The 12260-nt window shown below is 47.7% G+C and overlaps 1 protein-coding gene across 6 annotated transcripts in view; it reads left to right on the plus strand.

Moving 5' to 3' along the window:
• The window catches only part of RERE (arginine-glutamic acid dipeptide repeats), a 177630-nt gene that overhangs the window by 157049 nt on the left and 8321 nt on the right, over positions 1-12260 (plus strand). For 5 of the 6 annotated variants that reach the window (XM_032131832.1, XM_032131835.1, XM_032131834.1 and 2 more), the window contains 5 exons: positions 5880-6042; positions 8115-8207; positions 8952-9151; positions 10265-10426; positions 11599-11712. In XM_032131832.1, coding sequence (XP_031987723.1) covers positions 5880-6042; positions 8115-8207; positions 8952-9151; positions 10265-10426; positions 11599-11712 — 732 coding nt within the window. The remainder of the gene's footprint in view (positions 1-5879; positions 6043-8114; positions 8208-8951; positions 9152-10264; positions 10427-11598; positions 11713-12260) is intronic. The other variant, XM_032131837.1, reaches the window with a different exon arrangement.

Genomic DNA, 12260 nt, shown 5'->3' on the forward strand with positions numbered 1-12260 from the left:
GCAATTACAGCAGTGACCTGTGTGTTTAGGTAACATGCACAATGAAATTACTGTAGTCTCTTCACTGCTTGAGGAACTCGGGAGTGAAATCTTCAGGTTCCAAGCTTATTTTAGCACTGCCCAGTTCTCTCAGGACCTGTGGCAGCTCTTCAGACAAAATCTTATATTTGCAGGAGAGAGAAGCTCCCTCTTTCCCTGGTGTTTGAGGGGCTAAGCAGGGTACCAGTGCTCATTTAGCAAAAACAATTAGAAAGCATAAAGCTGTATCTGATTGGAGGTTTTTTCCACAACAAAATGAAATGCAGAAGATGCAGATGGAGCCTCGGCTGGGTTCCCAGGAAATTCTGTGACTGTTCCTGTGTTGGGAGTAAATTGACAGCATAAGACCCAAGGAGTCAGCCTGGGTTTGTTACACACCTGCCTCCTCTTTGGATTCCCACTTGCCCAGCCTGTTTGCCAGGAGTTTCAAATAAAAAAATGAAAACAGGGAGCTTAACCTTGCTGCATGCAGAGCAAGGAAACAGTGGGGGGCAGCCAATCTCCCAAAACCAGAGGTGGAGTTCATAGCAGGGGCCATGGAGACGGCTGTGCTGCCATCCAGGAGATAACAAGTGGCCAGGGGAGCTGCAAGGTAAAATGCCTTTTACTTTTAAAATCTGCCAGAGAGCTGACACCTGCAGGGGGATTCCTTAGAGAGCATCCACGATTTTTAATGGGTTTTTTTGTAGTGTTAAGTAAAATATTGCTTGATTTTTAAAAGCCTCTCTTAAAATCTCAGTAATGTGTTGGAATATGCAGGATTGCTGTGCACCCAAGGTGGACATTAATCAGTGCTACTGAACAAGCTGCTGAGACTTACTGCTTAATTAGAGCATGTGCAAACCTATTTGTCATGGTTGGCAGAGACACCGAGCCTGAGCTTCGCTCTGTAAAAGTGGCCAAGTTCAACTCCTGGAGCTGCACACAGCTGCTCCTCTCGGCCCTGCTGCGTGTTTTCAGTCCTTCAGCTTGTTTGGACCAAGGCAGGAGTTCCACGTTTTCTCTCCCTGAGTGTGGATTCGTAAGAAGAACCAGAACCACAGAATCATTAAGGCTGGAAAAGCCCTCCAAGATCATTGAGTGCAAGCTTTAACCTAGCCACAGTCACCCCTGACCCGTGTCCCCAAGTGCCACATGCACCTGTTTTGGGAACACCTGCAGGGATGGTGGTTCCACCCCTGCTCTGGGCAGCCCCTTCTGTTTGCAGCTTTGGGGTGTGAGATGTGTGATGGATGGATATTTTCAGTTTTGTCTCCTTAGAGTGCATGGCAATATCCTGGGTTATTCTGTAAAGCTTTAGGAGCCAGACTGACCCACTGGTCAGTACTGGTGGTGTGTTCCACACACTCCCATGATCCAAACCCGTGTTCCTGACCCTGCTCTGGAGCAGATGCTGTGAACCCAGCCTGTGCCAGGGGATCCAGTGGAGGAGGGAAGCACCGGAGACTGTTTTTACTGCAGGACTTTACAGCAGCATTAGCTAAATTGAGTTGACTTAATAAAATCTTGAAGCGTTCCAGAAAGATTGTGAATTCATTAAGGCCACAGCTGGACAATCTGTTCCCCTCTGCACTGCCATGGCTGGTTACAGGCATTGAGGAGTGCTGTCATTTACCTTTTCTCTTTCATTACTGTAAAGCTATTCCCCTCCCCCATGGTTTTTTTTTTTTTTCTCTGGCAGAGCTCGGCTCTGGGGAAATTAAACAGCAATTATTGTGTTTGCTCACTGTGTTATACCCTAACAGATACTTGAAGGGAAGTTGATGTGTGTGTGTGATTGGCTTCCACAGGAGCTGTGCTGCTGCAGGGCTGTCAGAACCTTCCCGTCCAGGGATGCACACCCAGCCTTAATCCTTTGTTTACCCAAGGCAAGACTAAACACAAACACGGGGCACAGCTTGGGCTGTGGATTTTACATTTGAAAACTACTGATAAGAAGGAGGAAACAGGGCATGCTGAGGGCATGGGGGTGGAGAGGCTGCTCTGGTGGGGGTGATGTGGCTGAGGGAAGGGTTGAGCTGGAAGAACACACAGGGGAGAGTGGTGGGTGAAAATAGTGGGAGAGGTGCCCCATGGCAAGGACAGTCCCCTGCTCGTGCAGCAGGGCTGGCTTGGGCAGGGTGAGGGCTGGGAGCACTCCAGGTGTCAGCTCGGAATTGCAGAGAAACCTCCCCGCTGTGGGCTCCTGCAAGAGGGATCTGAGCCACATCTTCCTCTGCAAAAATAATCCCCAGAGCTGAGCTAAAAAGAGATGAAGTGTGACTTTTTTATATTCACCTACAACATGGGGTGAAATGGCCTTGGCAGGAGGAGGCAGGAGACTTGAGTCGTGAGCTCGGAATGTATTTCAGAACTGGTGAAAGCTGAGCTGGTGTTTTTAGTGAGGAACATAATCCCCTCTGCCTTGTGAAACTTGGGAATGTAGGTGTTCTCAAAGAAATGTGGCGTTAAAAGCCTGAATAATTTTGCTTTATATGTGTTTGGGACAGTTACTCAGATGTTGACATGGAAACATGGAGTTGTGTGTGCAGGAAAAAAGAGGCGGTGGTGTATCAAGTGCTATGAACAGGAAGGGAGCCATGAATCTGGAAGGGAAGGGAATCTTCTCCCCACACCGGTGGAAAAGAAAAAGCTGGTTCTTGGTGGAGTTGGTCTGGGGGCACTCACAGCATCTTCCATGGATGCAGCACAGTACAGTCACCCTGGAGTAGAGGGCTCACCCTTCCTAATTAAGGAATAAATTACATCTCGTTAGCGGGGTGTCACTCCCCTATAAGCTGAGCCAGTCCAGTGGTGACACAAGGGATGGCTCGGGCTGCTTTAACTTGTGCTTTAGCATATGTTGTAGCAATACCCAGCCCGCACAGGACGCTCAGAGGAGAAGGACAGTGTGTGTGTTCGCAGGCTGGCAGGGCAGGGCTGGCCCCGGATGATGACCTGGTACCCACAAAAGGAGCTTTGGAGCAGCTGCCCCAGCCCTCCCCAGCCTGGCGCTGCCGGCAGCCGCAGCTCAGGGATGTGGGATGTGCTGACTTCGAGACCTTGTGGTGAGGTGAGGTGAGATCACCGGGAACAAAATGATCATTACAGGCCATTCATGTCAGAGCTTCATGCTTCTCTGTTTGCTTGCAAGCAAAACCAGCAGCTAATTTGCAAGGCAGCCTTTTGTCCCAGGGCCTTTGATCAATGCTGGCCTGTGTTAATGTTTCAGGAGGCTATTGATTTCTGCAGCAGCTTTTGTTCCTGAATTTATGTGCCCTGGCTTTCAGCAGCACGCACTGTGCATGTTTGATTAAAGCTCATTTGACTTCCTTGCAGTGAGGCTGGAAGCTGTTTTTGCTCCCTGTTTGGAGAACCAAAGCTTGCCTGACTTAGTCCTTTGTGCTGCAGCTTGTGCCACCCATGCAGGCACCAGGATGGTGGGGCTGATCCTGCCGGGCCAAACCCATCCAGCAGTTAATCCCTCGGGCAGACAGTGGCATCCTGGAGAGCCAGGTGGCTGCTGAGATCTCACATGGAATTCTTTCAGTGGGATACCCGTGTGTAACGTGTCGTTCTGTGTGTGCTCCCCCCGACTTCTCTCTTTCTCCCAGAGTCCTTGGCTGAGTGCTGTACTTGTGCAGTCTGACCATGAATTGGAAGTACAGAATATTCTTTAGTCCTTTAATCTGTCCAGATTCCATAGCTGGGCTGAAACTGGTTGTTGAATAAATAGACTTTGACTTCATCTTTATCTGTGTGCAATTGTGACTGCACTTCTGAGTGAGTCTCGGGGGAAAAAAGCCTTATGGTCATGAGGTTGGCATTTTCTATAAATATACACCACTTCTTTTTTAAAGTTTGGTTTATGATATACTGCATGTAGAAGTTGTTAAACTTCCCTTGGGACCTGATGGCTTTGCAGTGTGTAAGTGGAGCTCTAATAGGTTCCCATTCCCTATTTTATGATGGGAGGAGAACAGATTGGTTTGTACTCTGCAGTTGCTGTGTGTCAGAGGACACATTAATTCACTGACATAAAGACATGGGATTTACTGGCTTGCTCCTTGGTGCTGACACCTCAGATTTGATACAAATGAATTTATAGGTAAAAAATGACTGGTTTCATTTGCAAGAGACTTTCTGCCTGTGCAGAGCAAAAGCCTCCCTGCAGAGCCCAGCCTGGCTCCTGGCACAGGCATATCCCCAGGTGGACAAACAGTTGGGCTGGGTGGACTTTGAGCCCACTTAATGGGCTCAGGGAAATGGTATTTCTAAAGCAAACACGTGCAGGGAACAGGCAGGAGCAGAGCAGGGTGCCGGGCTCAGAACTCCCTGTTCTGCCCAGTCTGCCGTGGCTTGGCTGCTCATCACCAGCCAGTTTCAGATTCTCTTCAGGAAACACATTTTAGATATTTTTAGTAGGGCTTTTGTCCTTCCGAATCAAGAATAGTAGGTAATGTTTTGCCCACTTGCTCCTCCTCACCAACCATCACTCTGAATAGATGTTATTTTAATGTATAATGCACAGACATAGTTCAGGTCCACGGTGGGGATCAGTAGCATCATCCCAGTCTGTGGCAGCACAGATTAAAAATGGTCTGTTCTGCCTGTTGCCAGAAATCACCCTTGCGGTTGTGGTTGTGTTCTTTCTTCTGGGGTTTCTATTTTTAAATTAGGCACTGGTAAAATTCTTAAGTGTCTTAAATGTCAGCAGTTAATGTCTAGAACAACATCCTCCCTTTGTCTTTGGAGTGTTTCAGTGGAGCAGGTATTGGTTGTGGCTGTAATTGCTTGTTTGGGGCCCTGGGGAGGGTTTGGATTCAGGCAGGGTCGTAATTGGAGTTAACTCCTGCTCTGCCTGGAGCAGGGGCTGAAGGATTTCCCCACGGAGGCAGCAGGCTGAGGTTATTTGATCACATAAAACACAGTTCAAAGAAACCCTTTTTGTGGGCAATTCAGGTATGTTTGTTCTGATGTTGATTTTTTTCAAGGGGCTGGTTAGAACTTCTCCATTTTTCTCTTGCAACTTGAAAGCAACAACACCTTTTACCTTAGAGGCAGACAAGTCGCCAGGAAATGATGGGGTTTCAAAGTAAGAGAAGAGATTAAAACCACATGCTGTTCTTTGGTTCAGCATCGCATCCGCAGGTTTGAATGGCAGCTGCTCCACTTCTTGAATGTAAGCCAGATTCATTATGCTGTGAAATTATCACTCATTTCTCTAGGTGTGCTCTTTTAACTGCTTAATTAATTTAGATGTGGGTATATATATTCAAATTAAAACACGATTTAGTATGGTAGGGTTGTGTTACAGTTATAGACTTGTTGTCGAACATGTTTTTACTCAAACTTTCAGCTCCTTACACAGGAATATTGAAAAATACCTGTCTGTGGAATGTAGGTTGACAAAATGGCAGAGTCTGTTTGGGTTGAGCCTTGTTCTCTCCGTGAACAGCAGGAGTTGTGGCAGGTTTGGGGTGGTTGTTCCCAGAGCTCAGCAGAGCTGAGGAGCAGAGGTGTCACAGGATGCTGACAGTGACACAAGGGCACCCTCTTCCGAAGCACTGGCACCAGCAGCATCCAGGTGGAGGCTGGCTACTGGTGCTTCCCAACCTCTTTCCTTTCCTAGGGGAGGAGTGAAAAAGCTTTTATTTACTTCTTTCCCTCTTCTGCAAAAGCGAGCAAAACATAATGAGGGATTTTTGTGTGTCTTACCTAAATCATTCTTTTTTCTGGCTGAAATAAGTCACGATTCTTCCTAGAAAAATCCAAGTGTGCGTACAGAGAGACAGGGGAAGGCAGAAAGCTGACGAGTCAGATTTGCATGTCCCTCTAACATGCTCCTTCTGTGTTTGCAGGGAGAACTGATCACCTTCTATTACTACTGGAAGAAAACCCCCGAGGCCGCGAGCTCGCGCGCGCACCGGCGGCACCGGCGGCAGGCCGTGTTCCGCAGGATCAAAACCCGCACCGCCTCCACCCCGGTCAACACTCCCTCCAGGCCCCCCTCCAGTGAATTCTGTGAGTGCAGGCTGAAAGCAGAGCATTTATCTTGGTTCAGATGCAGGGAGCAGCAGTGATGGAATGGTGCTGCACCTCCGAGGGGACAGCAAGGAAATGGAGTTCAGGCAGCTGCCCTCTCCTGGTCCTGCACCGTCTGCTGGAACGTGGAAGGTGGCTTTGATCACCTTTGTGCGGTCCTTAAACATAAAAGCATCCTGTAAGGATGGAAATACAGCCCTGGGATTGGATTTCCCTACTCTTTTCTTGGTGTTGTGTTATATTTTCTCCAGGCTTGTTACAGTAATGGGAAATAAAAAACACGGAAAGAAGGAAGTCCTCCATCCCTTTGGAAGGAAGTCCCTTCCATCCTTCTGGGTGACCCCTACCTTCTGCTGGACCGCAGACTGTGCTGCAGCCTTAGGGACTCTTGGAAGAAGAGCACTGGCTTTGCCTGGAGCAGAAGTCTCTAAACCAAGAGCAATTCCCCAAACCAGTGCCTTGCTGCATTGCACAGGGTCCATATGGAGATAGAAACCTTTGTCCATATGAGAAAGGTTTGTTACTTTGTGTGAGGTTTAAGGCTTTTAAGTCTTTCTAAATCCACGTGCCTCATAAAGAAAAGGGGCTGTGGAAGGCAGAGATTGGCAGATGTAAAAATGAACGTGGGCAGGTGGAGGATGTGGTGAGCAGGCAGGACACGCAGTTCTGGCCAGGGGAGAAGGGAGGGCGTAGGAAGGGCCTTGGAGCTTTTCCCTGCTGAACTGGTAGGATTTAGTGCTCATCTCTGTGTGCACAAGGAGCGAGGATCTGGACTCCACAGCTCAGCCCAAGATACTCAGCTTGTGAGAGCTTGTGGCTGGGAGGACCCATCCTTATGGATCCGACTGCAGGATGAGAATAAAAACCCATTTAGCAAAAGAAAGCAAGTGCTAGCCTGGGGTCGGTTCTGCAGTCAGGGTTTGAACACCTACAAGTATTAATGTAGGAATTATGGCAGTGGTAGCTATTAAATGTAACCCTGTGTTAATTTGAAGGGTAACGAGTTGCTGACAAAGGCTGATGGCAAGTACTGTGGAATCTGTAAGCTTTAATCGTAAACTATAACCTGCATGTACAAAACATCCTCTTGGAGCCTTTAGAAAAACAGTATTCCTGCATCAAGGACTTCTCTTCTAATTAAAGATTCGAACAGAAGAAGCCAGAGGGCTTCCTGCTTGTGACAAATTATAGCCCTGTTACGTTGTGAATTTATAGTGGTGGGACTAGAAAAATGCTGTGCCTCTCAGAGGGGAAGTATTTACTCCTGAGGTGTTTAGAAGATAAGATACAGTTTTTGTGATGGCTGCGTATTTTCAGTGGTTTAGATGCTGCTTTTGAGCTCACAGATGTGTAATCAGATGTGTAATTTGCCACAAAGGAAGGGGACCCTTTGCATATCCTCTTCTTCTTCAAAACGTGACATTTTTGCAATGTGAGTTTGCCATGGGTAAAACTTGGAGCCCTGCAGTAAGGATTGGGAAGCTGGTGTTATCCTGCAGTGCCTCTCATCCAAAAGAATCACAGCGTGTTTTTCAAACAGGCCCATTGTATGTGAGCATTGATTCCTCCACCCACAAACACCTCTGCTGCTGGGTAACAAAATAAAAACCAAAAACTACAGGACCTGTTCATGGAATCTTGTAGAGTAGGTTTTGAATATAGAATATTTGGTTTTAAATTTGATCAGGTTCTAGAGATAAACCTCTTTTCTCTTGAAGATTGTGGGTTGGGAACACAGCCTGTTGAACTCACCGTGGATAGTATTTGAGTGGCAGCTTACCTGGAAAATGTACCATGTGCTGAATCAGACATTCCAGGAGTTGTATCCCATGGCACATTCCTGGAATCCTCCTTTAACCTGCAGAGTGATGAGGTCTGGTCTTGCTCAGTTTGAAAAGTCAGAAATAATGGCCGTGCAAGGCAGGGTGGGTGTAGGGAGTCTCAATCTATTTGACTTAATGGTTGTTTTAGCCAAGTAGGAGGAAATAGGAAATTCTGCTGAGTGTTTATTTTCCATTTTCCTCTTTCTCTGTTGTCCTTCCCACCCTCAGTGGACCTGAGCTCGGCCAGCGAAGATGACTTTGACAGCGAGGACAGCGAGCAGGAGCTGAAGGGCTACGCCTGCCGCCACTGCTTCACCACCAGTATGTCCCAGTCCCTGCTGGCTTCTCCCCTCTGCTGCTGCCTGGGGGGCTGGGTTCAGCCAGCAGGAGCAGCTCCTGTGCTGGTACAGCTGTTCACAGCAGTGTGGGGGTGAATCAGCTAAAATATGCAGCGTTCCTAACAGAGTTAATCAGGCTTTGCCATTGCAAATTAATACTGCAGCAACAAAGGAGAGCCCTGAGGTAGACATTTATACAGGAATAAATCTGCATAATCCATAATCTATGTAATCAATTTGTGACATAATGGATCGGCGTTGGGCTGCGACTGTCACACACAAAACTTCCTTATGCTGCACCAAACCTGCTGTGCATCAGCCCCGTTCCTGTGGCTGTTCCTGAAGGTTCTCTGATGTTTGGGCATGTGCACAGATGGAAATGAGAGCCCCAGAATGGGGAAGGAAGTAAGAGGTTCAGAGCTCAGTTCTCTTGCAGAAACCACAGCTTTGGAGAACAACAGCTGCCTGTTAGCTCCCCAGTAGAGCAGATCAGGCTTCTTTCTGTGCCTCAAAACTGTAGTTTCTTAAGCAAACAACCATAGTTTGCAAATTGAACATTGAGGATGTGCACTGGAACAGGACAAAGTTTTCCGGAAACATCTCCAACTTTGTTACCCGTAGAAAAGCAGCTGCTTTTGTAGCTGTACCTTTTTTAATAATTCAGTGTGTTTGTGCTGGGGCTGGGGTACTTTGTGAGTTGCTGAGCTGTTGCTTTCCCTGCCCCAAGCCTCCAAGGACTGGCACCACGGCGGCCGAGAGAACATTTTGCTGTGCACGGATTGTCGGATTCACTTCAAGAAATACGGGGAGCTGCCGCCCATCGAGAAGCCCGTGGACCCCCCACCCTTTATGTTCAAGCCTGTGAAAGAGGAAGACGATGGACTCAGTGGGAAGCATAGCATGAGGACACGGCGGAGTCGAGGCTCGGTGGGTTTAACCCTCTTTAATGCAGAGGGGGAAAGGAGCCAGACCCCTAAAGTGGCTGGTTTGCCATGGGCTGTGCCTGCTCCTGCTGCATTTGTGTGTGCCAGGGTGAGCTTTGCTGAGGCTTTCTCTGGAGAAAGGAGATGGAATGTCTCTGTAAACTGTGTTACTTCTCTGTAGTGACTGGCAGTGGACTATCAGCATAAGGGGGCACTGACAGTGCGTGACACATCCTGTGCTGGTGCGTGCCCTCCTTGCAGCTGCGTCCTGTCAGAGTTACGCCCTTGGGAAGAGTTCTAAAAAATTAGATGCTGTTCATGTGGTCTCCTCATGTTACTGGAGTTAAAGCCTCTTCCCTACAGAGAGCTCTGTTTTGCCTTTGTGGTCGGTGTGCTCTGTCTCACTGCATTCTTGCTCGGGTGAGGCACCGGGAGCCTTCCTGGGAGCACAGCACTTGTGAGAGCTCTCACAGCAGCTCTGGGTGATTTATCTTTGAGTTGGGTTTAGCTGATAGAACACAGCAGATAGATTTCTTTCCTTGCCCTTCCTGCTCTTATCTTTCTGATCATGATGATGTGACCATTGATTCTGAATATCTCGTGAGGCTCCACTCCTGGGGAGTGTTGGGTCCATTGCTTTTTTTGGTAGCCAGTCGTCAAAAAAACTGCCAAAATGGCAGGGAAACAGCATTAATTTTTGAAATGCACTTTACTGATCCCTTATTGCATAGGAGGAGCACAGTGGAGCTGGGGGTTTAGACCCTGGCCTTGGCTGCTTGAATGCCAACAGCTGGACTGTTTCTGATGGAACATGGGGGTCCTCCTGCCTCATGCACTCTTGTGTGTGTGCTGTGTATTGGAACATCTTCCTAATGCCATTTCTAACAGACACTGCTAATTAAATAATCAGCGCTTAATGTTTTTGAGTAGACGGATTACGGGTTTGCCTCCTTTCACATTTGAGTCCAGTTGAGCTTTGAAGGAAGAAGTGTAACAACGTGAAATGCTCCAGGTTTTTGCTGTCAGGCTCTTCCAGGGGTGCGTTATCTGTGCCCCTGCCAAGGCAGAGCACTCGGAGAGGCTGGGCAGTGCTGACCCGGCTGTGCTTTCCCCGCAGATGTCGACCCTACGCAGTGGCAGGAAGAAGCAGGCAGCCAGCCCCGATGGCCGCGCCTCCCCCATCGCCGAGGACGTTCGCTCCAGCGGCCGCAACTCGCCCAGCGCCGCCAGCACCTCCAGCAACGACAGCAAGGCCGAGTCCGTGAAGAAATCCACCAAGGTAACGCCTTCCCACCGGGCTCTCCTGGTCGGGGCTGCACACCCGAGGCATCTCGGGCAGGTCAGGAAATGCAGATCACAGGAGGCCGGGGAATCTCTCCGTGACCTGGAGAGTCCTTTGTGTGTGGGTAAGGCAGGAGTGGAGTGGTGGTGCAGCTGAGTGCTGCTTTGTGCCTGGCCAGGGAGGGGTGTGAGTGATCAAACCTCTCACGCAGCCCCACATAACCTTACTGCTCTCACGAGAAAGTAATCCCTCCATTTCGGATGCAAATGCAAGCGTTAAGCTCAGGGGAGTAGTGCAGATCAGAAATGCTGTGTTTGAGACAAGTAGACAGTTTTGGGGATTTTTTTTTAAGTAGTACTTAATCTTTGTTTACAAAGGAGTATGAACATTTAGTAATTGAGTCTACTTCTGCTACTGTTTTTCTGGAGGTGTATTTGCTTGATTGTTCAGAGCAAGCTGACAGTTGAGTCTGTTTAAATGAATTAAATGCCTTTCCAAGAGAGCTCTAAAGAAGCAAAGCCACATGAAGCAGGAAGGCTTACCATTAAGCAGTGTGAATTGAAAAGTTGCAAGTTAAAAATAAATATTTTTTTTAAAAATGTCAAAACTGGAGTATGGAGCAAGTTTTCACATTATAGAACTGAAAACTTGGCAGAATTTGAAGTTAGGTAATTATGTGACGCACTGAGCTGTTCCAGGCCATGGGAGAAGGTAGTAATCTCAGAATAGCTATTCCCTGTTAGCCCAGTATCTGAGGGGATCTAAAAATATTCCTCTCAAAATACCAAGAGTAGAGCAAGACTTTAATGTAGCAGAAGGAGTCTTATCCTGTCTCCTGCAGAAATTCTTGCTCCGTCCTGCACCAGTTAATAACTGGTGTTGGTCTCTGTTAGAAGGGTTACCTGACCCAGTTGATCTGCTGTGAGTTCCTGATGGGGTTTGGTCCTGCACAGCTCTGTTTAAAATATCCCTTGAGATGAGGAATGCTTTATTCACTCTTTCTTTTTCCTACTAGTTTGATGTGTATTTGATTGCTTTTAAATACTATGTCAACTCCAGAGTTCTCCTGCTCCTTAATTTGTGTTACATACAGTGGCACTGGCATACACTCAATTTTCTTTTGCATTTACACTACTGGCAACTGTTGTGTTCTGTGTCCTTTGTGGCAGAAGATAAAAGAAGAGGTGTCTTCTCCTCTCAAGAACTCCAAGAGGCAGCGGGAAAAGGCAGCATCCGACACGGAAGAACCTGACAGGTCCAATGCCAAAAAATCCAAAACTCAAGTGAGTCCCACGGAGGAGTATTTCCTCTTAGGAGAATGGCTTGAGATGGGGAGGGGGTAACAAACCAAAACCACGAAATCAATATAAGCCACAGCAAATTGTAACTTAATCTGTGGCTGGAAAGCGACCAATGTTATAATGTGTTCCTTCTGCTGAAAACAGTGGAGTGATAGTAAGTCCAGAAGTTGGTTTTCTTCCTTTTGCTATCAATACCAACCGTATAGGAGTACACTTGGATTATTTTCCACCTCCTTCCTCCACGTTTTTTTTAAATTTAAATTTGGGTTTTTGTCTTCTGTGACAAGTTAGAAGACCACCACTGGAATTGTCGCAGGACAAATCTTTTCCGTTGCTGGTGACCCTCATAGTGAAGAAGTGTTTTGCTGTGTTCAGCAGGACTCTGTATTTCAGTTTGTTCCTGTTGCCCCTGGGCACGTTGGAAAGGATCCTGGCTCTGCTGTCTGTGCACCTCCCTTGGATATTTGTGTTCCTGTGCTTGTAGAGGCCCTGTGGGGTTCAAAGAGTGCCTGCAGCTGTGTCTGCACAGC

Source organism: Corvus moneduloides, chromosome 22 (genome assembly GCF_009650955.1).
Source record: "Corvus moneduloides isolate bCorMon1 chromosome 22, bCorMon1.pri, whole genome shotgun sequence".
In the NCBI taxonomy this organism is placed as follows: Eukaryota; Metazoa; Chordata; class Aves; order Passeriformes; family Corvidae; genus Corvus; species Corvus moneduloides.